The sequence below is a fragment of the Montipora foliosa genome, chromosome 1 (genome assembly GCF_036669935.1).
Source record: "Montipora foliosa isolate CH-2021 chromosome 1, ASM3666993v2, whole genome shotgun sequence".
Taxonomy (NCBI): domain Eukaryota; kingdom Metazoa; phylum Cnidaria; class Anthozoa; order Scleractinia; family Acroporidae; genus Montipora; species Montipora foliosa.
The window spans coordinates 25,417,176-25,442,175 of NC_090869.1; the positions used below are offsets into that span (position 1 = coordinate 25,417,176).

The 25,000-nt window shown below is 39.5% G+C and overlaps 3 protein-coding genes and 1 pseudogene across 5 annotated transcripts in view; 1 reads left to right on the top strand and 3 right to left on the bottom strand.

The window, feature by feature from the left end:
* Window positions 1-7,230, bottom strand: part of LOC137976536 (melanocyte-stimulating hormone receptor-like) — a 7,660-nt gene extending 430 nt beyond the window's left edge. The window contains exons 1-2 of one of the 3 annotated variants that reach the window (XM_068823920.1): window positions 7,102-7,230; window positions 1-1,477 (exon numbers count right to left, since the gene is read on the bottom strand). The exon at window positions 1-1,477 is cut by the window's left edge and continues 430 nt beyond it. In XM_068823920.1, coding sequence (XP_068680021.1) covers window positions 90-1,007 — 918 coding nt within the window. In that variant the 5' untranslated portion in view covers window positions 1,008-1,477; window positions 7,102-7,230 and the 3' untranslated portion in view covers window positions 1-89. The other 2 variants (XM_068823926.1, XM_068823912.1) reach the window with 2 other exon arrangements.
* LOC138011839 (adenosine receptor A3-like) lies at window positions 3,390-4,963 on the bottom strand (annotated as a pseudogene).
* A 2,253-nt stretch (window positions 7,231-9,483) lies between the features above and the next one.
* LOC137976553 (adenosine receptor A3-like) lies at window positions 9,484-12,383 on the bottom strand. Its single transcript, XM_068823938.1, has one exon. The coding sequence runs from the start codon at window positions 11,990-11,992 to the stop codon at window positions 11,012-11,014; it is 981 nt and encodes a 326-aa protein (XP_068680039.1). The 5' UTR covers window positions 11,993-12,383; the 3' UTR covers window positions 9,484-11,011.
* Window positions 12,384-15,197: 2,814 nt separating this feature from the next.
* Window positions 15,198-25,000, top strand: part of LOC137994781 (uncharacterized) — a 23,726-nt gene continuing 13,923 nt past the window's right edge. The window contains exons 1-7 of the mRNA XM_068840380.1: window positions 15,198-15,588; window positions 17,603-17,962; window positions 18,088-18,141; window positions 18,583-18,721; window positions 21,223-21,294; window positions 22,864-22,935; window positions 23,408-23,482. Of these exons, the coding sequence (XP_068696481.1) occupies window positions 15,519-15,588; window positions 17,603-17,962; window positions 18,088-18,141; window positions 18,583-18,721; window positions 21,223-21,294; window positions 22,864-22,935; window positions 23,408-23,482 (842 nt within the window). The 5' untranslated portion in view covers window positions 15,198-15,518. The remainder of the gene's footprint in view (window positions 15,589-17,602; window positions 17,963-18,087; window positions 18,142-18,582; window positions 18,722-21,222; window positions 21,295-22,863; window positions 22,936-23,407; window positions 23,483-25,000) is intronic.

Consider the following 25,000-nt stretch of genomic DNA (forward strand, 5'->3'; position numbering starts at 1 on the left):
TAATTTACTTAGTGTTCTTTCATTGTTTTCATGAAATACAGAATTTTTTAAAAAGATAACCGTTCATAAAACGAGTTCTTATTTGAATGCTAGGGAGCTCCCTCTTCGGTGTCTGTTGTAGCTTTCAAAAATGTCTTTCGCAGAATTTCCACAGCAGTATGTCGAATGTGCCTCAACTTCCAACAGTAAATTAACGGATTTAAACATGAACTCAGAAACCAGAATGTTAACGAAAAAACATACAAGATCAATAAAACAGTGTTTTCATGATATTTTATAAGAGCAGCACAAATGCAAGCGCGTGGCAAATATAAAACCAAACACGTAAGATAAATGTAGAAAGTGCCCTTCACTGACAGTTTTTTTCGCTCCATGTTGGCCAACGTTTGGTGTTGATCTTGTGCGATTTCTAGTTGACCATTTATTGCATTTCTATGGCGATGCACGATCGAATGTATCTTGTAGTGAAGAATTGCCGTAGTTACGACACACGGAAGAATAAAAGCTGCATTAAAGTGCAAATGAGGTCTGATTGCAATGCTGATCCACAAATTAGATACTGAAAGAACTGTACTAGCAACCCAAATTATGATGACCCCGGCGAGAACTCGCTTATGAGTCACTATCTCTTCGTATCTGAGGTGAACATGAACGGCCAAGAATCTGTCAACACTTAGAGCCAACACACCTAACATTGAAGCGTACAAACTAAGATCTGCAATAAAAGAAGAAATCTTGAGTGCGTAAGAAGCTACTGCATTTCCACTTAGTCTTGCTTCTAACACAATGGCAAGCAACACGGCGAAAACGGGTGTAGCCGCCAAACCAACACTGAGATCAGAGATGGAGAGACTTAACAGCAATGTCCGCTGAGGTTTTGTTAACGCATAAGTTCTCCTTATCGCGTGAATTGTAATACTGTTCAGGATGATCGCAACCAAAGCGAAAAAAATATTTAAGATGAAGTTTGCAATGAATATCGCCTGTACATTCGCATGGTCTTCCATTGTGCCCAAGTGTTTGGCTATTTTAGCTCTTCATTTTGTACTTTAAAATAAGGCCAACAACTGTCCTCGTGACTTGGTATAATTAATGCCTGTCAACTTAAGCTTACATTAAATATAAAAGAGGCTTCTTTAAACAAATTTATTGCAAACGACTAATGATAAACAACGGGAACTAATTATTCTATGGCGCTCATCAGGTGTTGGTCACTGAGAGGGTAAAAAACAATTCTTCTTCAGCCTCGTCCGTCTCAGATTTTTCTGTGCTGCATGAATTTCTTGTAAATTTCTTAGAGAGTATTTTGTTGCACCTCTATAGATTTTTTACAAAATAAACAAAAATGCTTTGTTTACTTTCAATGGAGTTAAGTGTGACATTTTTTCAATCCTTGTCAATTCTTTGGACCGTTCTGGGCTGCCTTCGCTGACACTTGGTCGTCCCGGTTTCCGAAACAAACCTTTTCACGTTCCGGCTGAAAAAGACAACAAAATTATTACAAAGTAAAACGCACATTCAGAGTTATTCTTTTGGGTGTTCTCTTCACTACTTTTTACATTTGAGGGTGAATTTTTTAATTTTACATTTTGATTTGAGCCACTTAACTTGATTCGTCCTCAACGTTAGTCAGTAGTTTTCGTAAAGTTGTGATGGGTCTGCGATATTCGTGTTACTTACAGACCATTCATCACTACTTTACGAAAACTAAAAAAGAATATAAAAAAACATACATACTTAATTGACGCTCCCTATAGGGGTTTTTCAGGGCCAATGAAACACAACCAAACGACGGAACAGAACAACAACAACTGTTAAGAATCCCAACTGGCCGGAGGCAAACCAGTTAGCTATTTACAGGTGCTGCTGTTAAGTGCTGCTGATACAAACCTTTGTGCTTTTCTAGTGTGAATGTAGACTAATTAGAGTTACAATAACACAATTTACATGATAAAAGCAGTGAGGTCTTTATCAATACAAGGTCATTGGCAGCCTCACAGCCATTCGTAGGTTACAATTAGGTCAGTTAGTAAAGAACTGCAAAATGGCCTATTCATGGTGCACTATTAAACATGTACATGTACACCCATATTAATTACACTCCAAATTGTTTGTCAGTAAATGAAATATGGCATGTTTGTGTTATATTGAGTCTTTTTGACATATTGCATGATTTAGGTGTTTTAATATTTCTGTGCGACCATCGCCACTATAATCACACGTACCCATACGTTGATAAGTGGTTCGCTGGCCCTCATTTTAAATTGAGTGAACATACTTTCTTTGGAAAACCATGTGCTTATTTTTAGCATTAATTTGAAGCCACGAACGTAACGATATTTCTAAGCGATGTTTCTAAGACCATAAAGATGTTCAATACGTAGCAAAGATGTTTGGTAACCATGTCTCGAGTTTGATTCTATGCCGGTACTTAATGACTGAGTGGGAGGACCGGACGGGAAAATGTTTGGCCCGAGGTCATGGCGTACGGACCGAGTTTATCATATGGGCTCTTTACACTATTTAAGAGCACTCAAAAGATGAAGTTGGGAGAAAATAAAAAGCAAAAATATGCACAGAAAATTTATCTAATATGTTGTTTGCATTTGCTTTTCTAGCTGTAAATTACTTCGACGTTTAAAAGCGACGAAATCGCCTAAAATTGCATCGCACGGAGCAGTACGTGTTCCTAGTAGGGCCGTATGGCTTTTTCCGGCCCTGCTCGCGCCAATGCGTACGGCTCTCATACGGGCATTTTCTTAATAGTTTTGCAATGAAAGCGCGCGCGGGGCCGTACGGGCCATATGATAAATAAAATTACTCCCTCGTACATCTCTCCCTCCTGCCAGCTTTCCCTTTCTCTCTCCTCCCAACATTTTTTACCCGTTTTTCCCCTTCTCCCCACTTTTGGTCATTTCAACCCATCCCCCCCCCCCCCCTCCCTATTCTGTTTCTCCCACTCTGAAACCATGAAAAATCCTTCACGTTGATAACATGCCAGGCGCCCTCGTCGTTTTGCAATTGCTTTTCTGTTTGGTGGCACGGGAAATTCAATCAAAAGGTGGTTTTATCGAAAAGCGTTATCTTGCATGATTGGTACCACAACTCAAGAAAATGCAAAGTACTTTTTAAAATAGTCTCTAGCTCATTATTGTCAAACGCCACATTTTTTCTACAAGGGTATGAAAATTTTCGTTCACTATGGCTCAAACAATAAGAGTGCAATTTTTGCAAGTTGTGTGTACGTGCGAGTAACTAATTTAGAATGTTATGCGTAGCGCCTTGTTTTGAATTTCTTTCTTTTTTTTCATGATTTTGTATGGAACAAGTGGAACAGGCTTAAGACTATCAGACATAAATTCATATTAATTAATCACTTGCTGCTGAAAACCAGCATTAAGAGGTCTTTATTGTGAAGGTTTCCAGAGATGAGATGAGGTTGTTAATGGTCTACACCAACCAATTATTTTCCTTGAAAACCTAGTACTTTCCGACTTTATTCTGTTGATTTGCAGGCTTCCAGATCTCTCTTTCTCTCTCTATCTAACAAATTCTCTCTTACAAATTTGAGTCTAAACAATAACACTTTAAGCTGTGACAATATTCAGTGGCTGGTGACGATACTCGTCTTAGCGCTGTTGACTATAGCATACTTGATGACGTCTCTAGTATATGTCTCCTTAATTTCACGCAGTGTGTTTTTGACAGCAATGCAAATATAAAATGGTACTTTCATCGAAAAACAGAAAATGTTTGAATCATTTTTCTCACTATGTAACAAATATTTAACCACGCGAACAAAGTTTCAAATGTTCTTTTCCATTCTTTTCTACAAAGTTGAAGTAGGAGTCTTCACCATCCGAGGCTCTCGGAAAAATCACTTTTCGCAGTATTCCCACACCAGCACTGCGAATGGGCTTCAACTTCCAACAGTAAATCAATGGGTTTAGACAAGAGTTCAGAAACTGCAAAAGCGTTATAGAACAGCGGGTCAAAATTAACAAAGCAGTGCTTCTTGGAGACAGTTTGAAAACCATAATTATGCAACAGTATGGCAAATAGCAAACCAGGCATACGAGATATATGTAGAATGTGCCAAGGAATAAGTGTTTTTGTCGTTCGTCGATAGCCATCTTTTTAACGTCTTGCGGTAACGTTTTTGGCACTTGCTGTGAGCGAATTGCATTTCTGTGGCGTCTCACGATTGTGTATATCTTGCAATGAATTACTGTTGTAGCCACGAGACATGCAACTATAATAGCGGCATCAAAAATGTAAACTGCGAAGTCTTCAGTGATCGGCCAACGACTTGGAAGGAGTGAAATGATTACACTTAGCACCCAGATTGAGGTCACTCCGGCAACAACTCTCTTATGAGTCACAATCTCTTTGTATCTAAGGTGAAGATGAACGGCCAAGAATCTATCAACGCTCAAAGCCAACACACTTTAAACTGATGCACAGGGAAATAGATCATGAGACAATCTTATTGGCCGACGTTAAAATGTTCGTTGTTGGATCGTTTTCAGTGGTTTCTGTTTTTGTCTTAAACACGAGCGCTACCAAGTAGAGAGGTTGAACCAGTAACCCGACACCAAGATCAGAGACAGCTACACTCAACAATAACGCTCTCAAAGTCTTTGGCAAAGCCGTAGAAGTTTTTCTGATGGCGTGAATTGAGAAACTGTTCAGCGCGATGGCGATCAAAGCAAGCAGGGCCGTAGCCAGAAAAAAGTTATGACTGAGGCAACGTCCATCGTTAAATATTCTTCGTAGGTATTTTAGGTGTCTATGACGAGTACATTTTGAAGACAACACTGGAATTACGCTTTATTTTAACGAATCAAGAAAAAATGACCGAGACAAGTGCCTCGGTTTGCCTCATACTGGCTACGGCCCTGGCAAGCAAAGCATTCAAAACGCAGATGGAGATCGTGTACTGGTCCTCACTGTCTATAGGCATAGTGTGTGAAAATAAACTTATAGAGAAATTTTAAGGTCTGAGCAATTATCGGTTTTTCCTGAGGCTAATTTGTCCAGTTCGTTCATATATGCGACTGGTATCTACGGGAGGACTGATTCAGAACTAAAAAAGGCTGATATCTTGAAGTGCGTCAAAAACATAAATTAGCATTTAAAATGCAGACGACAAACCATCACTTTAAATAAATATCGGGACTAATTAATCTTTCAGCTTGAAGCAAAATTTAAAAAGCTTTCTTTTTGAGCAACTGATCATGAAGTAACCCGGCTCACGTTTATCACGAAACTTGTGTTGCGAATGACAAAATAATAAACTATACATTTCAATTGAAAAGGAAAGTGCATCTCGAAACAACTTCTCTGTTTGGACGAAACCTCAGTTGGAGTTTATTTTAGAAGGACCTTAGCGTAAATTAAAGATGAATAAAGAGACATCCAAGTAGTTTGCATTTCGTTTGGCAGGTGTCTGTAACAGTGTCACCAACTCGAACTTCAGCGGAAAATGAGCTTTGTGATAATTATGCATGAGAGACACGTACACAATTCTTCAATAAAACATTTTCTATTGGTTAAGGGTAAAAGATGCTCATTATAGATATAATGCGTTCGATGCTGCAAGAAAAAGAACGAGTCCAGAAAGCTTGATGCAAAAATTGCGTTCATAACTGCAAGGATCATAGCTTCACTTGATTTCATATCCGCAGTTCATATATGATCCATTTCATATATCATTTCAACGTTGATTCATTCCTCACGGGAACATTAGAACCCACAAATGACAAGCTCCCAACGATCATTCAGTTTAACCGACAAAACCATAGCATCGGAGTATCCCTCAGTGTTCAGGAGAAACTTGTAACAAATATCGTTGTCATACTCGTGCCATTGAACCTGTACTACTCTCAATAGTCGTTCACGTGGGCTGCACAAGTTAATGTAAGCAGTAGAATCAGAATGATGTTTAAACGCAGCAAGAAATGATCGGAATGGGGGGGGGGGCAGGGAAGCTGTTATCTGAAGATCTCAAAGACCAAGGCAGACAACATCTTCCTCGATCTACATAATTATTCCTTATCATGCAAAAACCAAATTCACATTTTTTTCAAATATTTTGAGAGTTGTAAGAACACAAAGTGTTTCAAACTCCACTTGTAAAACATTTTGCGCTTTTCGAAGTCGTTGTGGTGTGACTATGAACAAGTAGAAGACCAATGTATCGTCAATTTCATTTTCTAATCGGCCGGTTACTGAGGTGTTTGTCCAAGGGCAGATATCAGGGGATGGCTTTTAAGCTCGACTTCAGCAGTCTCTCACAATCCTGCCTACGCAGAGTTATTTATTTTGGCTCGCGACGCAATAGTTAACAAGGAAAGATGGATGAGGCAAAAGAACGCCTGTGAAAGACGCTCCAAGATCGCATAGTTTTACAGGCCTTGGACATACGACGACATCAGCATTCGGCTTAATTATGCACTGATCTCAGCTGTGATCTAACGTTGCCACCGTTGCTATAGCAACAAACCAAACGTCCATTTTAAGAGGTTGAGAAGAACTTGTTCAATGCGCCGGTGTTCTACCGTAATTTATCGGTACGTGCGACTTTGAGTAGAATTGAGATTTGCTTGGGTCATTTCTGCCCTAAATCGCGCAATTTCATTGGTTAAATTCATATATTTACACGTTGTGTTTCCTTTGATTCGTCTTTGTCTTGAATGTTAGTCAGTAGGTTTCATAAAGTAGTGATAGGTCTGTGAGCAATGCGAATATCGCACACCCATCACAACTTAACGAAAACTACTGACTAACGTTGAAAATTCAGGTTTGTTTTCATCGAAGTTCAGTAGAACTGAGAATTCCTTGGGACTTTCTGCCCTCATCGCGCGATTTCATTGGCTTCAGTTTGATCCCTAGGGATATGTCGATTATATTGTGTGTTTTAATTGGCTTCAGCTTGGAATGACGTAGCGTAATACCATTACTAAGTGAAACGAACACAGTTTATTCCATTTGCTTTGTGGCTTCGTTTCTTGGTTGTTGTCTTCTCGGTATAATAAATCGATATGTGAGAAAAAGCTAGACGTGAGATTGTGAAAAGAACCTGAACAAGAAGTAGTGTACCTATCACTTGTTTTTACCGTTCACCTCCACTGGATTTGGGAAAAGTCTTTCTTGTCCAAGAGTTGTGTTTTGAAGAGATGAACTTCTCTATGCTGGTGATAAATGATTTCACAGCGAGGCATCCTGCAATAGCAGTTGACAACAAACATTTAGGGCCGTGTGGAAGAAACAATTCAAAATGAAAACTTTTCGGGAAGTTAGTGTGGAGGTGATATGCACATCTGCTATAAGAATGACTGGACGATGGATCATGTTGATTTTCGACAACCACAGCCAAAATTTGGATACCGCTTGAAGTGGTTAGTTGAAGACCTGCGTCGATGAATCAGGCGCACGGTGTTGAGTTTGTAAATAGAGCGATTTTCAATTGAGTGTCGTAGACCCAAAACCAAAGTAATTACTTTGGCCAATCAAAAAGGACGGTGACAATCCAGTAAACCAATCAAAACTCGAAGTAATTACACGTAGCCGACACACTGAGCGCGGGAAAATGTGGTTTCACTTCTGACTGGTTGAAAAAGTGGCGCTAGAACTTTGAACCAATTACTGAGAGACTCGACACTCAATTGAAAACCACTCTAAAATAAAGCGATGATTAATATTGCCAATCTCATTCTCTTTCGTAGGCACACAAAGGTTTGAGCGCACTGAAGGTTTTCCAGCTAAAACTAAAAATGTCTACAATACCTTTAGGCAAACTTGATAGGCCCTTTCAGGTGCCCATCTGGAGCCTGCAACTTCCATACAGCGTCTGTGAAACGACGTTTTCACAAGTAGGTTTATTTTTAGACTAGCCCTTCCCGCGAATTAGGTCAAAAAACAAAGGCAGTTCCGGTTCGGTGACCCTATGACGTCAGCTTAATTTCTTGTCATTGGTCATCGGGCTCCTGTGGGAGTCTCATTCGCGGGAAATTCAATCTAAAAATAAATCGGTCTGTGAAAACGCCGTTACACGAACACAGTAGAGTTGTAGGCTCCGGGTCATGGGTTCCTGGCCCTTTTGCATGACCGTGTCACGTGACCTTGTCAACATCATGTTCGTGGTACAAATAGATGCCAGAAATGGAAAGAGCGTGATGAAATTAGTAAGATGTCAATTTTGAGGCCACTGACATTTATGTGAGAGATTTTACAGTGATTTTAATGCTTAAAAATTTACTGAGATTAATTAATATGGAAAACACCTGCTGGATGGCAAGCAAAATAGCCCTCATGCGTGATGACGTCTGACTAGCTGATTTCACCACCAAGCCTAGTATTCGAACATGAGAGACGAGGTGAATAATTTTTTGAAAACGAGGTTTGGTGGTGAATTAATTTGAGCTGCATATGCCGTCATCCTGAATTATGTAAGGCCTATTTTCCAGAACAAATTATACTTGCAAAGTGACCCACTTGTAGCTAATAAGGAATTAAACAGGCACAAATGAAAAACCGGTATGTTACATATTCTTACAAACTCCAAGTGGTCAAACTGTACTTTAACTGCTTTTAGGAGTGCCTTCAAATTAAATTTTAGGTGCACCTAACAACTTAGTTTATATATAATATTATGTCAAGTGACGTATAGAGTGAAATCAGCTCGAGAAAATTTTTTTAACCCGTTTAGTTCTACAAGACGAAATGATGACAATTGAGATATGCATACAGTACAGGTTAATTGCTCCCAAGTGCCTAATTAATAGGGAAGACCTTAGACAACGCTGACCAGAACCAGGTTGTTGACCAGCGGTTTTCGTTAAAACAATGGTTTGCTAGCGGTGCTCAGTCTCGCGGGCTCAGAAGACCTGGTTGTGGTCATTGTTATTTAAGGTTTTTCAATTAATAAACCATTTTACAATTGTAGCTGGAGGTTACCTGGCCTAAGAATGGAAGCGAGGTTTCCGGTGACCTTGCCGCGTGCTACAAACCTTTGTGCTTTTCTAATGTTAATGTAGACTAATTAGAATTACAATAACACAATTTACATGATAAAAGCAGTGAGGTCTTTATCAATACAAGGTCATTGGCAGCCTCACTGCCATTCATAGGTTACAATTAGGTCAGTTAGTAAAAGAACTGCAAAATGGCCTATTCATGGTGCACTATTAAACATGTACATGTACACCCATATTAATTACACTCCAAATTGTTTGTTAGTAAATGAAATATGGCATCTTTGTAAAATACCTTGATTTTATAAAGGGTTCCACACCGGGTTGACTACTTATTTTATATCGTGTTTACAGTGAAAGCACACTTGATGTGTCAATGCACCAGCTGATGCACTACCTGCCAAAGACCAAATTACAGTATTTGTATGGAACCGACAGCAAATAATTTTTTTTTAAAAAAATTCATGAATTGACCAAATTTTAGGCGTGTAACTACAATTTCTTTTTCCGGGGCCTCTCTACTCGTCAATGCTTCTACAACTGTGATAAGGTGTGATGTCCTCAATGAACATTTTTTTCAGTTATACGCTTCGAAGACGTGGTAAAGGGAAACTCTTTTAGCGTTTTAGTAACAAGCTAGAAGCTAGCTGAAGTTATGTTGTCGTTTTGACATATTGATTTAGGTGTTATAATATTCCTGTGCAACCATCGCCACTATAATCACACGTAGCTAACCATACGTTGATACGTGGTTCGCTGGCCTTCATTTTAAAATTGAGTGAACATACTTTCTTTGGAAAACCATGTGCTTATTTTTAGCGGTAATTTGAAGCCAGAAACGTAACGATATTTCTAAGCGCCAGATAAAAGACCATGAAGATGTTCAATATGTAGCAAAAATCACAAAGATGTTTGGTAACCATGTCTCGGGTTTGATTCCATGCTTTCTCGGTCAAGTTCGAAAAGAGTATCAGCCCTTTTTGCATCACTCAAGTTTAAAAAGAAAATCCATAAAATTACTCCCTCGTACAGCTCTCCCTCCTGCCAGCTTTCCCTTTCTCGCTCCTGCCAACATTTTTGACCCGTTTTTCCCCTTGTCCCTACTTTTGGTCATTTCACCCCCTCCTTATGCTGTTTCTCCCACTCTGAAACCATGAAAACCCTTTCACGCTGATAAAACGCCAGGCGTCCTCGTCGTTTTGCAATTGCTTTTCTGTTTAGTGGCACGGGAAATTCAATCAAGAGGTAGTTTTATCGGAAAGCGTTATCTTGCATGGTTGGTACCAAAACTCAAGAAACTGGAAAGTACTTTTTAAAATAGCCTCTCACTATTGTCAAACACCACATTTTTTTCTACAAGTGTATGAAAGTTTTCTTTCACTATTGCTCAAACCCACATACTATTCAGTTAACTCTGTTTAAAATATACGTGCTACACGGCCAACGTTTGTATAAACGTAACCTTTCCTTGTACTTGTACATGTCCATTGCCGTGACTTTAACATCTTCAGTTCCTACGGCCTGCTCCCGTCTGACCTTGTAGCTCAGTCGGTAGAGCGGCGGAGATCTAACCCGAAGGTCGTGGGTTCAATTCCAACCCCGGTCAGAGTTTTTCTCTGTCCTTGTGTGGGCCCATTTCCATCAGTAGGGCTAAGGCTCACATGGTTCATATGGGATAGAAATCTAGCACTTAACATTACACTCTATTCAGTTAACTCTGTTTATTGTGAAGGGTTTCCAGAGATGAGATGAGGTTATTAATTGTCTACACCAAACAATTGTTTTCCTTGACAACCTAGTACTTTCCGACTTTATTCTGTTGAGTTGCAGGCTTCCAGATCTCTCTTTCTCTCTCTAACAAATTCCCTCTTTTACTCGTCTTAGCGCTGTTGACTATAGCATACTTGATGACGTCTCTAGTATATGTCTCCTTAATTTCACGCAGTGTGTTTTTGACAGCAATGCAAATATAAAATGGTACTTTCATCGAAAAACAGAAAATGTTTGAATCATTTTTCTCACTATGTAACAAATATTTAACCACGCGAACAAAGTTTCAAATGTTCTTTTCCATTCTTTTCTACAAAGTTGAAGTAGGAGTCTTCACCATCCGAGGCTCTCGGAAAAATCACTTTTCGCAGTATTCCCACAACAGCACTGCGAATGGGCTTCAACTTCCAACAGTAAATCAATGGGTTTAGACAAGAGTTCAGAAACAAAAGCGTTATAGAACAGCGGGTCAAAATTAACAAAGCAGTGCTTCTTGGAGACAGTTTGAAAACCATAATTATGCAACAGTATGGCAAATAGCAAACCAGGCATACGAGATATATGTAGAATGTGCCAAGGAATGAGTGTTTTTGTCGTTCATCGATAGCCATCTTTTTAACGTCTTGCGGTAACGTTTTTGGCACTTGCTGTGAGCGAATTGCATTTCTGTGGCGTCTCACGATTGTGTATATCTTGCAATGAATTACTGTTGTAGCCACGAGACATGCAACTATAATAGCGGCATCAAAAATGTAAACTGCGAAGTCTTCAGTGATCGGCCAACGACTTGGAAGGAGTGAAATGATTACACTTAGCACCCAGATTGAGGTCACTCCGGCAACAACTCTCTTACGAGTCACAATCGCTTTGTATCTAAGGTGAAGATGAACGGCCAAGAATCTATCAACGCTCAAAGCCAACACACTTAAAACTGATGCACAGGGAAATAGAAATGAGACAATCTTACTGGTCGTCGTTAAAATGTTCGTTGTTGGATCGTTTTCAGTGGTTTTTGTTTTTGTCTTAAACACGAGCAATACCAAGTAGAGAGGTTGAACCAGTAACCCGACGCCAAGATCAGAGACAGCTACACTCAACAATAACGTCCTCAAAGTCTTTGGCAAAGCCGTAAAAGTTTTTCTGATGGCGTGAATTGAAGCACTGTTCAGCGCGATCGCGATCAAAGCAAGCAAACCATTCAAAACGCAGATGGAGATCGTGTACTGGTCTTCACTGTCTATAGGCATAATAATAAACTATACATTTCAATTGAAAAGGAACGTTCATCTCGAAACAACTGCTCTGTTTGGACGAAACCTCGATTGGAGTTTATTTTAGAAGGACCTTACCATATATCAAAGGTGAATAAAGAGACATCCAAGTAATTTGCATTGCGTTTGGCAGCTTTTCCTGAATTGTGAAAGGACCAATTTTCTTTTCCGTTTTCCGACAGCCACTTTATAAATGAAAAGTGTGGGGTTTCTTACTTATTCAAGTAGATAAGGAATTGGATGAACCACCTGCTTCTTCAGTAAAGTTCATTTGTTTTTTTTTAAGAAATCTTAAACTAAACAATATGATTTTAATTTTCTGTGCCTTTTTGTTACATATTGAACCCTTTTGCTTTACGATGTGATGGAACTTACAATTAATATTCGCTTGAAAGGTTTCTAGACGAAGCCGGTTCAATTTGCGAGAGAAAAGTGTTAATTCGACTCAAACAAAAGCACAAAAAAAGGGATTTGTCCGTTTGTTACTGTTTTATAAGCTTGCTATCCCGAAACTTGAAAGAATTCTCATTAGGCACAAGGAAGCTATCCCGAAAGTAATTAGGCTTTGTTGGCTAATTTTGAGGCACGAACCTATTGTATTTTTGTAATTCCTCAGTTGTATTTAACCACAGTCACAATTCTCCATTGCTTTAGTTGTTAGAGTCACACTGACAAATAAATCACTCTAAATGGACCGCATGTTTACTAACAGCTTTCTTCTAAGCGGCTTCAAGACTTCGATCTATCATAACTAGTAATAGTTTTCATTACATCTGCCCCTGCCTAAGACAGTATGACTGAAAGGCAGCTGAGATACATTTAAATTATATGCTGAACATGTCGTCCCTGTTTCCGATTTGCGTCTGACAAATCGCCGCCCCTGTCTCTGATTTGTGTCCGGACAAAATCAATTTCTGAGCCAGGCAACTCGATTTGTATCAGATCTGCTTCAATGTTTGATTTTTCAATCGCTAACACGAACAGCACTTTGGTTCTCCTTGCGAGTTCCAAAAACACCTCGGTCCCGTAGAACCATATCAATACCACTTGCGCGCCCGTTTAAGAAATACCGATACCACGTCACCTCGTGCGCACGGGTGAGCAAATCGAGATCGATTCTTCCTACAATATCTACCAATCTATACATTTACCCTTTTTACGCGGGGTCTTCTTGGTTTCCTCCTCGAGTTTTGGCCTCTGGGCCAAAATCCAGAGGGGCCAATAAATGAGGACGAGAAGTTAAGGATTTTCATAAAACTACGACCGACGAATTTTTCGATTAATAACAAAGAGGGCAAAATTACTGAATGCTGATTGGTCCATGAAGAGGGTATTTTTTCTTAATTTTGCTTGAGAAGAGGACAAAATTACTCGCTCACGATTGGTCGAGCGCCAAAAATTCTCGCTCCTGATTGGCTGAACGTACCTCTTCCACATTCAGTTGGTTTGTTCTGTTTGAGCAAAACAACTTCGAGTTCATCGAAGTTTGTCTTTTAATTCGCGCTGCATTCGTCAAAAAGGCATAAAGATTAAGAACTAGCTTTAAAAGATGATCTGGAATTTGAATTTTCGAGTGACAAGAAGAAGGGCAAAAGATTTTTTTCATGAAAAGCTTAAAACTTGGATCGACTTACATAGCGCCCGGCGTAGCAGGATTGTGTGGTTGAAAAACAAAATGATTCCTTTCGTCAAGGGCTTTCAGTTTACCACGACATCTTGCACCTCAACAAAAAAGGTCACAGAACAATTTGCCATTGACAGGAGGAACGAGTACCTCAAATTTGGTGGATTTCTTTGGACAAACCGTTTGCTATGTTTACGGATGCGTATTTTCAAGTGGTAAAAACCTCTACAGCACAGGTGAATAAAATAAATTGAAGCTTAACATTTGGTTTAATCGTTGTTACAGTTGTTCACGAATGAAACTCGTATTTTCCTCTCGAATGGATGTAAATAACAATCATCTATACTCGTTTTGGACGCAAAGAACAAGTTGACTTGCTTGTCTGTTTGTCAGTTGTTTTGCTTCCGAACGAACGAGTGTTTGTTTTTCGAGGTGCCTCAACAGTGTTAAGAAAATTTTGCCCTCTTTGTTATTAACAAGTAATCGCAATGGGTCCTCGTAAAATTAAGGATTAATATCACTTGTGTTTTCAGAAGTTGCTGAAATTGCCCTCGTCGCTGCGCGACTTGGGCAATTTCAGCAACTTCTGAAAACACAAGTGATATTAATCCTTAATTTTACTCGGCCCCATGCGATTACCTATACTAACTGCATTTTTACGACAGCGTCAAGGCTGGATTAAGTTCATTCGAAACCCTCTTTTATCTTTTTATTTTATTTTCTTCTTCAGACTACGTGTTTGTGAGAATTATCGTTAACTTGATACCTGTCAGTTTAGGTGTGATAGTGGGAGATTGTTTAAGAACACGCTCCACAAAATAAGGACGACATTGCCATTGCAAAATGCAGCTGTCATGACCGTGCAAATCACTCTTGGCCCCAGTACAGATTATAAGTAAGTGGCGTCCTATGATTGGTCAATTCAACGTGTGATATTTGTTGTCATGGCTACACACTGCCTTCGATAGGTAATAAATGCGCTATTTTTTTACCGGGTGAAAATGTCCTATCATAAATCATAGTTAACCGCGGGAAGATATATCACCAATCGATTCTTCCTGGATTCGCTGGAGATTTTTGTAATTCTGCCCGCTTTAACTCAGGGAAAAAACAGTTTTTCCATGCATTGTCTTGAAATCGACTAAGTTGTGTCTTTAACTACAAGAGCATAATTAATGAAGGCGTTCTTTTCAAGGATATTAGGAAAGCTAGTTTGTTTAACGATCGCACCACGAGCACGTCTTGCGTGTTAAATAATTAACGAATTAAAGAAAAAGGCATTGGCATCAGGCGCCATAATTTTCGCATTTGGATCAAGCAAAGGGAAATGAATTTTAACGCCTTAAATAACAAAGAAATGTTGTCAAATCTCAGTGTTTTAATATTTGTTACGCGTGCCAAAAATGGCTGACATAATCAAAGCGTGGAACTTTGCTTCTAATGATGAGGCTTAAAATAAAAATGAAAACAAATCGCTAGTTTTCTAAACACGGTATATTTTTAGCTTTTCTTGCTTTTTTTTCTCGTTTTCATTAATTTGCAATGCGATCCCGACCAAAGAACAAATATTACCGCGGCAAAAATGATGATAAATCGCAAGCTTTCTAAAACAGACAATTTTTAGCTTGTTTTCTTTTTTTGTCTCTCATTTCTTACAACTTGATCCGACCAAAGAGCACATATTACCGCAGCAAAAGTCATCGCCGTCCAATCTCCCAATCTCAGCTGTGTTTTAATGGCAGCGGGGATTCAGAAAATTTGAACCCTGTTCAGTCCAAACGTATTAACAATTTACTTTTATTTGATGTGTCACCGGTCAGGAAATCGACATTTAAAACTTGAGAGCCGGAGAGTCTCAAAACTTGAGCTAAATAACAAATGTCATTTCACAGAGGAATGCTATACTTCTTCACTGGACTTACACAAGCTTTTATCACAGTTTGCTTTGGTAGGTTGTTTCTCACTAATACAAATTGTTTTTTGGAATAGCAGCCAAGATTTACATGAATGGATTATCAGCGTTTTTTTTTTCTTTTTCCGGGATGAAACTAAAGAACCTGTTCTTAAAAGAAAGCTTGAAAATTACTGACCGCCCTGCTACCAACATATCTAGCGTTCGCCAAGCGGTTTCTTCTTTCACTGTCCTTTGTCCAGCAAAACGTTTCTGAAACAAGAAGCCTTTTCAAAACATTCCTTCCTTGATTAAAAAAGAAAAACGCTTGATACCTTTGCAGGGTGCTTACTTTTATTCTGAACAGGAAAGCGAAAATATTGACAAATCGCAGAATACCCGAACTCAAGGATATAACGCAACGAGGAAACTAACAAATCGTCAAAACGGTCGAGTGATTCAGTTTTCAAAATCGTTCGGTGCGTTTCATGATCACTTGCCTCGAGAGATCTCAAGATGACAAATTAATGATGCGGGAAATGATCTTTTTTCCATCCTGCATGCTGGAGCGTATTTACGCTTTATCTCGGATTCAAAACACCGTCATTCCTAGGGCAGCTAGATCAAGAAGGAAAACTAATTTCGCTCCGGCGGGGCTTTCAAAATCGCGTAGTGCGCAAAAATAAAAGTCAACTATTTTGACTTCAGAGTGAACTATTTACTCAGAGAGCTTGAGTGGTAGTAATTGTGACTGAAAATCTAAGCACGTTCGCGATGTAAAACAACCTTGAACTTGAACATGAAGTATCGTAGAGATAAAGAGACGAACACAAAAGTGGCCGGGGAAATTGAAAAATAAATTGGATGTTTGACTGCTTGCGTAAGTTTAGTTTATATAATAACATGAAGCGGTTGATTTTTATCTCTTTTTGTTTCAGTTCGATAAAACTATAGTCACCAGTCATCTAAGTGCCAAAATTAGAACGGTATAGCACATGCAGTAGATAAGGGAATGTGAAGGTATAGCGGAAATGAACAAGTATTGAAATTTCTTCCTCGTTTTGGTTAATGGCCGATCATGCTATGTAAGCTTATCTATACTTATCGAGCCTTTCCATAACAGAAGGGAAAGGTAATGAATTGTTTTTCTTCCTTTTTCGCCCTTGAGGCAATTCCAGAGACTGACAAAAAAAATGCTTTTTCATTTCAAACAGGAATTTACAGGCTGCGTTCACCTTGTCCGAATTCTGTTTAGCCGACATTTCCTCTAAGTTCACGGTTTTATCCATGCCAGCGGGCCAAGGCAGCAATATTGTACCTTTAAAGAAAAGAATAATGCGAACTGAATATAATCACTTAAAAATGATGTTCTGAAACGAAAGAATACGGTCCATGAGCGGACTTTGGGATGTTTGTTTCTCCACATCTTGACCAGAGCAATCCTCGTCATAAGTTTCATTTCTTCAGAAAGGAAACGTATTTATTTCTACTTGGAGGTTAGCTGTTTTCCCTGTAGGGTAAAGGGCTGATCAAAAAAAGAGTTCAAAATTTAAAATCTAAGCATTTTCGAAACGAAAAAATATTACCTAAACGCCAGGACATAAAATACCTCTAAAGATAAGAACTCAAATGCAAAGTATTTAGGTTAACAATACTTAGGAAGTTGTCTAGCTAAATGCGTTTCGGCTAGCCTGAAGAGAGAAAAGTTGAAAAACCTTGAAGTTATCCCTTTTCGTGCCAATTAGTAATTTAAACAACCTGCGCATGCATTTATTGCTGAATAAATCAGTCTAAATGGAAATTCTCTTCAATAAAAATAGTGACTTATTGCTATCAACTTGCTCGGTAGATCTATTCTTGAAATACATATGCAAAATCATTAAAATGCTGTGCAGCTGTAGTTGAAAGTAAAACGCATTTTATAATCATTGTCACAATGAAAGAGGGAGATTTACGACAAATAGCGGGGATATGGCTTTCTCCTTTTATCCTATCCATAGAGTAATCACCAAATTGAGCGACACACGTTCTCTTTGTGAATTAGCTTCTTGTTTTCTTTGTCTTTCAACAGGAGCTCGCATTATCCCAGTCCCTTACCAAATCTTCGGCGAGAATGGAATCGTAACAAGTCCGAACTTTCCGAAGTCCTATCCGAACTACACCATCACGCTGTGGAACATAAAAGTTCCAGCTGGAAGACAAATCAAACTCAATTTCACTTTTTTCCATCTTAGTCCTTCAAATATATGCGACAAAGACTTTGTGAAGATTCAAGATGGCATCCATTCGACCAGCGACCTCATCGTACGTTTGTGTGGCCACCAGCCACCTGGCAAGACTGTGTTCTCCACAGGCCGTCATTTACAGATATACTTTGAGACTGATGCCACTGATTCTGACAAAGGGTTTAAAGCTTTTTACGAAGCCGTTGGTAAGTTAGCTAAGTCAATCCGTAGTGAGAAAAGCTCTACTATAGGAATAGTTCTAGGAATGATAAGAGGTTTTGTTAATTTATACTGTTACTGACCATAACACAGACATTTTTGCTTCCTCTAGTATTAACCCACAGCTCTATAGAAGAAGTACAGCGGAAAAAGAGTAACTGTTCGGGTAAGACGGAATAATAAAGTTAACAATTATCTTGCCAGGTAATGCTTTTCGTTGCACTGGGGTAGCATTTACAATTACAACGGCGTTCCTACATTAGTAGCACCTCAAAGCCACCATTTTTCAGCTGTGTCTCTTTTGCATAAAAAATTGAAGCACACGTGCGTTGACCTTATATGGTCACAGACACGTATTAACCTTATATTGGGTCACAACAGTGCCATGATATGATGGTCTTGCTGTGGTTAGCCAATCACAATGCTTGAATCCAATATTTATGGTCTAGCTTTTTACCAGACAGAAGTTTTGATTTTGATATCGTAAAATATTGTCATGCATAGTCGGTTTGCGTTATTAATTTGGCCACATTACGGAGTGAAACTTGCCTTTTTTCGACAAATTCTTTAATTAAACATAATTTTTATCAGTTACTATACTCTTCAGCAGGAATAAAGGGACGAGTCAAGGAATGCAGATGCGAAAGAGATGAAAGTAATGGCATGTTGTACCTCAGGATCAATTGCTCCAGCTTAAATTTTCCTCTCATTCCCACTGGTGACTTCCCTATTATCACAAAAGTCCTGTGAGTAGATTCAATTGCTTCAAATATGATATAATGATCCATCCACGTGTTGCTTCAAATTTACAAGAAGTGCTCATAGTGTTCCAAAGCACACTCATGGATGAGCAAAACTGTTATTTCCCCGAGACAATAAACACTTTATGACTGGTCCCGAGGGGAACAGTTAGTTTTGTTTTCCGGAGAGTCCTTCGTCTCGGGAAACATCAGTCCTGTTTCCCGAGGAACCAATCATTAAGTGATTTGTTATATAGCACAAAAAGAAAAACCTGCAATGGCAACGACAACGGCGGTCGTCGGTCAACATTCCCGGGTAACATTGCACTGTTACCCGGGTAACAGTGCACTGTTACCCTCTGACGTCATAGATTTTGCACTGTTACCCGCTCAAAGACTTTTGGCGGGAAACAGTTTTATTGTTAGATGCCATGTGACCTCGAAGTAACCAAAGCGTGCGCTGTTGGGGGAAAAATTCAGCTATATAACAATAATGATTGTTATATACCCAGACTGTGTCACTCAAGAAAACGGGCACTGTGATTGGTTGATTCTTGGTCACGTGCCCCTGACGAAATTCAAATGTATCCCGACCGAGATACAATTCCGCAGTTGTTGCCCGCTTTTGTTTGTTTTGCTGCGATTGTTAAAGGGAAAGTCTAAATATATAACAAAGCACTTAATGTCTGGTCCCTCCGGAAACTAGTTAGTTTTGTTTTCCCTGGAGTCCTGGGGCCGGTTGCTGGAAGTCTGGTTAGCGCAAACTGTTGGTTAAGAGGTATCAGTACCTAGAGTTTTCCATGGTATTTAACGCTAACCATGCTTCGAGCAACCCGGGCCTGTGGACCGTTTCTCGAAAGTCCCGAAAACTTTTCGGGCCCGGAGAGCCATTTGTGAAACTGCCAACCGCTTGTTTTGGAAAACCGATCTTTTAACATGTTTTAAAGGTAACAAAAAGAAAAAGAACTGTGTAGTTTGACGACTTAAATCATTTCCGTTCTTGAGATACAAAGGAAATTGTGACGCCCGAAAATGGCCCGTAAAGTTTCGGGACTTTCGAGAAACGGGCCCCTGATGTTTCCCGAGACAAAGGACTCTCCGGGAAACAAAAGTGATTGTTTTCCTCGGGACCATACACTAAGTGTATATTCATCTGTTGGGATATACTATGAAGAGGAATACTCTATTTCACCAACAAAATTCACTGAAGAAGGAATGCAGATTGATTTCGAAAACTTTGGATATCTTTTAAGAATTGCCTTAGTGAACAAGAATATTTGTCTTTTGTTATTTCCTTGATTGTTAAAACATATTTGAGCATAAAGGGATTGCGCATGCATGTCCCATGTTGCTGTACACTACAAAAGCGTTTCAACTACTTCAACTACTTGCTTTTTTAGCAAGATAACGGGACCTAAGCGATCTGTTAAGATCACCGATCGTTTCACATGTACCTCCGCAAATGTCATTTATTGCATAACCTGCACGTTATGCAATAAATTATACATTGGTGAGACAGGTAGACGACTAGGTGACCGATTCCGCGAACACCTTCGCGATGTTGAGAAGAATGACAAGGATGCATCCAAGCCAGTCGCTCGCCATTTTAATCTGCCTAACCACTCCAAAAAACACATGGCTATCTGCGGCCTTTCCCTACATCTAGGTACCACGGAAAGCCGCAAAAATCTGGAACAAAAGTTCATCTTTCAAATCGGCACCCTTAATCCTCACGGTATTAACGAACGCTTTTCATTTAACTAATATATTCCTATTTTTCACGTTGCCATGTTACCACCAATAGCGTAGCTCCTACTCTACTATAAAAACTACACGTAACCCATAATCCCTCGATTCGCTCTGACGAAGGGCTAACGCTCGAAACGTCAGCTTTTAGAATCTCTGTACGGTGGCCAATTTACATTATCAACTCCGTTGATAAAACCAAATTTTTGTATACTACTTCAGGAACCACCGAGTTTCTAGGGACTTTAAGAATCCTGAACCCATTAATTACGTTTGTAGCAAGGTTTGTATTATTTTTATAGTCACGTAAAATAATGACATTGTTCAAAATGGTCATTTGATACTCAACCGGGGTAACAGGGTTTTCGCAAGGTTTTCAAGTGTGTTGTTGTTTAGGTTTTTTTCGTCTAAGTAAAGCCCATTTACAGAAACGAGGATAAAGTTCTGTGGAAAAAGAAACTAAGATTTGCTGTTGGAATTCGATTCCAAACTGCTACATGTGCCTTGGTTACTTTCATTGCTTATGAAGTTTTAAGTTTTCACTGAGCTTTGGCAGACTTCAATCTGTAGTCTGCCAATAATCTCGCTATACACATAATAACCTTACTGTTTATGTTGCGCAAGAATCTATTGGAATATAATGGCATGCGCAAATGCACCCACCGGCATAGCTTCGCTTAAAGTCTTTCGAGATTCAGATAGGACGAAGTCTTTCCCAGCCTTCGGTGAATGCCTCACTTAATGATGGTTTCTTTTTGCAGTGACCTGACCAGAAATAAGTTACAGAATATTGAGGGTGCAAATTTTACTGGTCTTCAGCGTCTTTCAGTTTTGTAAGTTGGATGAAGATAACTAAGATATGTTTCCATGATCAAGCCATTACGACCGACTTCCCACTCAAAGGACAGAGTAACTCTCTCATCTCTCTCTTCCAGTTATTTCATATGATACTCATTTTTCAGTTTCCCTGAAACTAGTACGTCTTGACATAGTTAATAGAGAGGAATGGTTTGGAAGCTCGCAAAGATCAAAGGAGCAGACAAAGATGCCAAGATTTAGGTTGGAAAGTCCACGACCGTGCACAATCTTTTGTTTTGCGCTCATACACCATATATGCATGAATTACGTAACCAACACGTTTCTATTGGTTAGTTCCTCAGTACGGAGTAAACAACTATTGTGTTTTGTGCACGGTCAAGGCCAAAAAAGAGAACAAAAACCTACAACAAAGAAATTTGTCGGGTTTCATAACCATTCCCCTCTATTAATTATGGTCTAGATCATTGCAATGTTGTTAAAGGGGAACTGAAGGCAAAGGTAAGCATTTTTTATTTACACTTTAGACCATGCACAATAATGTTTTCAATTTTTTTCTGGCCTATCCGTCATTTTTCCACCTAAAAATTGTTTGTATTCCGATTTAGGACCATCAGCATAGCGGCTCAGAATAGAGAAGTCAGCGGTCATTTTTGCAACTTATGACGTATGATATGGGGAAGACATGCGAGAGCGCCCCATAAAGAAGCAGTGTTTTGACTCATGCTTGTCGTGAATATTGAGTCCGCGAAGAAACAGCAAAACAACGACGAAAATAACCATAGCAGCACTTGTTTCTCTTGATTACAAGATCTCTGTTCCCCATATCATACGTCACAGAAGGAAAAAGCGGGAAAAGCCCAACTTCGAAACGTAATTTTTTCTCAAAAAACAGAAAGCGAGAAGAAATAACCCCACAAACTTAACTTTACTTATGTTAGGCGTTCCAAAAACAATGTTGAAAAAATTGCTGATTTTGGCCTTCAGTTCTCCTTTAATAAATTCATTTCACAAAGGCGGTGGATGGATGTCGACCGGTTCATTGGCAAATCACTTGGCAAGTAATGAAGACAAAATTTCATGTTCGATTCCGAGAGTGAGGCGTGGGGTATGTGTCATTGCGAGTCAGGCTATGAAAGAACGACAACGATGACCACGAATACTTCTGAAAAATACTTCTCTCTCCCTATGACGCTTATGTCGGTCTCAAATGTCGCCCACAAACTTTCCCTTAAAGCTCATTCTCACGTCGAAGCCAGCCGGGGATGCTGGTGCGGTACGAATCGCGGCTGCAGTCACGGGTTAGGACCGATGATCGCACACTTGGGCGTGCGGTTCCGCAGAAATAAACCAGGTCACTTTTCACTCAGAGCTACACGATGAGCAATTTACTGGTAAACTTCAGTTATAATCTCATTATCCGCTTGAACAGAGGGAGTAGAGCACTATGTTATTATTATATATTTGCTATAACTGTTTTAAGCTCAAATCTTATCCCCACAACTGGGAGATGTGGTTACGTTTACAGGGTCATAACCAACGACCGCTACAATCAGTATAAAGTTGATGTTACTCTTTTTCAACAGAAATCTCGCGAATAACTGGATTGATAGTCTGGCAAACGGAAGCTTCCAGAGTTTAACAACACTGACAGACCTGTAAGTTTGCATTGGCACCTAAGGTTGCCACAAGAGTCAACAGTTCTGTAGTTCATCTTGATATGCTCTTTTTGTTATCATACTTGCTACCCTCCCAGCCCAAACCAGTGCGGTCCAGTGGTCATGGCGCTTGCTTTGAGATCAGGAGCCTAAGACCCGTTCTGACGACTCGTGTAAGGTCGTGTAATGTCACCCTGATAGTTCCAGGTCCAACTTCTCGGCTGCACTTGCAAATAGAAACTGTTTCGGTTCTTAAAAAGTTGTCGTTTGGTTGATTCCCTTTCATTGGCCCTTAAAAGCCCTATGGGGAGTGGTCAATTAATCATGTATGTATGATTTGCGGATACTGCTTTTCCCATGTCCCTATCTGATGGAAATGGGGCACGATACAGTGGTATTTATTAATGAAAGCATAATTTTTGACGGCAGGATAACCATTAATTTCGCTCATTACCTTTTGTCTTATTCGTAGAGATTTGTCTAAGAATCGTTTGCAACGTGTTCACTGGAAAATGTTTGTCGGGCTACACTTAAGTTTAATGAGCTTGTAAGTATATTTTGCATTGCCTTTTAAAATAAATATCATGCCAACACTCGGTAGCCTATCGTAATTATCACATTACACTCACAATAGACTCTGTCACCGAATAAAGATAACAGGGAATATAAGAATTCATACCCCTAGAATCTCACGGCTGTGCTTTGTAACTGGCCGTTTCCAGGGCAATCTTACGACTAGTCATCATTGACACCAATGCATGAAATCTCAACAATAGAGGACCTTTTCCGTGTTTCCATAGCCTCATCTAAAAACGAGAGGGAGTTGGGAGAATTCGAGACAGTAGGGACTTTACGATCTACGACGCGGTCGTAAATGAGAACTCCACGAAAGAAAAATATCATTGGTTAAAAGAGGAAAAGTAATCGTGCTGTGCACGTGCGCAGGTATTATAGCAAATATTCTTGTATTACTCTGCATAACAACTACGTGAAATTTAAGGTTTTGACGACAACGCCAGGGTACAAATTTTTTACTTGGAAACCGCTCGTACCGATTTATTTTTAGGACACTTCGCCCACATTGTACGACACGAACGAGATGGCCTAACTTACGATAGTGCAAAGTTATATTTTAAGGTGACGTTTCGTCGACGTCGCCGATCCCGTCCCGTCCCGTCCGACGTTGCCGAAGTCCCTAGTTGTGCAAACCCGAGACGCAGTCGAGGCTTTGCATAACTGTCGAGAATTCTCCAAACTCCCCCGTGTGTTTAGATGAGGCTATGTAAACACGGAAAAAAGTCCCCTATTGCTTCTATAAAATGTCTCTGAAAGATAATTTGACAAATAAAGGAAAATGCTAGTTGTTTTACTCCTAGCATAGTTAATAGATGTAGGCTGGTTATGAAACTCGACAAGTTTCTTTGTTTCATGTTTTTGTTCGCTTTTTTGGCCTTGACCCTGCACAAAACCCGACAAAAACACGCTTTTTCGGCAGGATAACCAATCAAAAGCTTCGACTAATTTAGTCGAAATTAACTTGCGAACCAAAAACAAAAGATTGTGCAGGGTCACGGTCGGTTCAACATCTAATTGCGACTGTATTGTTCCTGCTTTTGAAATTCCCAGGGTTTCATAACCAGTCCCTAGATTAACTATGCTCCTAGGTTGAAACAGATTTTCTTGATACGCGCTCATATTTCCTACCAGCCATTCAAAACTCGCGCCTGACTACATAACCAATCAAAATTCGTGTGATGTCACAGCCGTATCTCCATACCCTCATCTAAACACAGCTATTGACCAATGAGAGTGCGCGTACTATTTCAATTATTTTATAAACATTTATTGTTTTTATTTTCGTTCGTTCGTTCGCTCGCTCGCTCGCTCGCTCGCTCACTCTTTTGTGAATTTAAATTATTTAAGTTTCACCAAGGTAATGGGGTTTGCACAACAAGTCGATGTTCCATTTTCAACGTACCCACGGATACCTGCATAACAATTATACCACCGGGAATTCCAAGTCCTACGAACTCTCTGAAAACAGTATGTGGGTTCGTTACACGTG

Coding starts and splice junctions, on each gene's coding strand:
- LOC137976553 (XM_068823938.1), bottom strand. CDS start 11,992: ATGCCTATAGACAGTGAAGACCAGTACACGATCTCCATCTGCGTTTTG.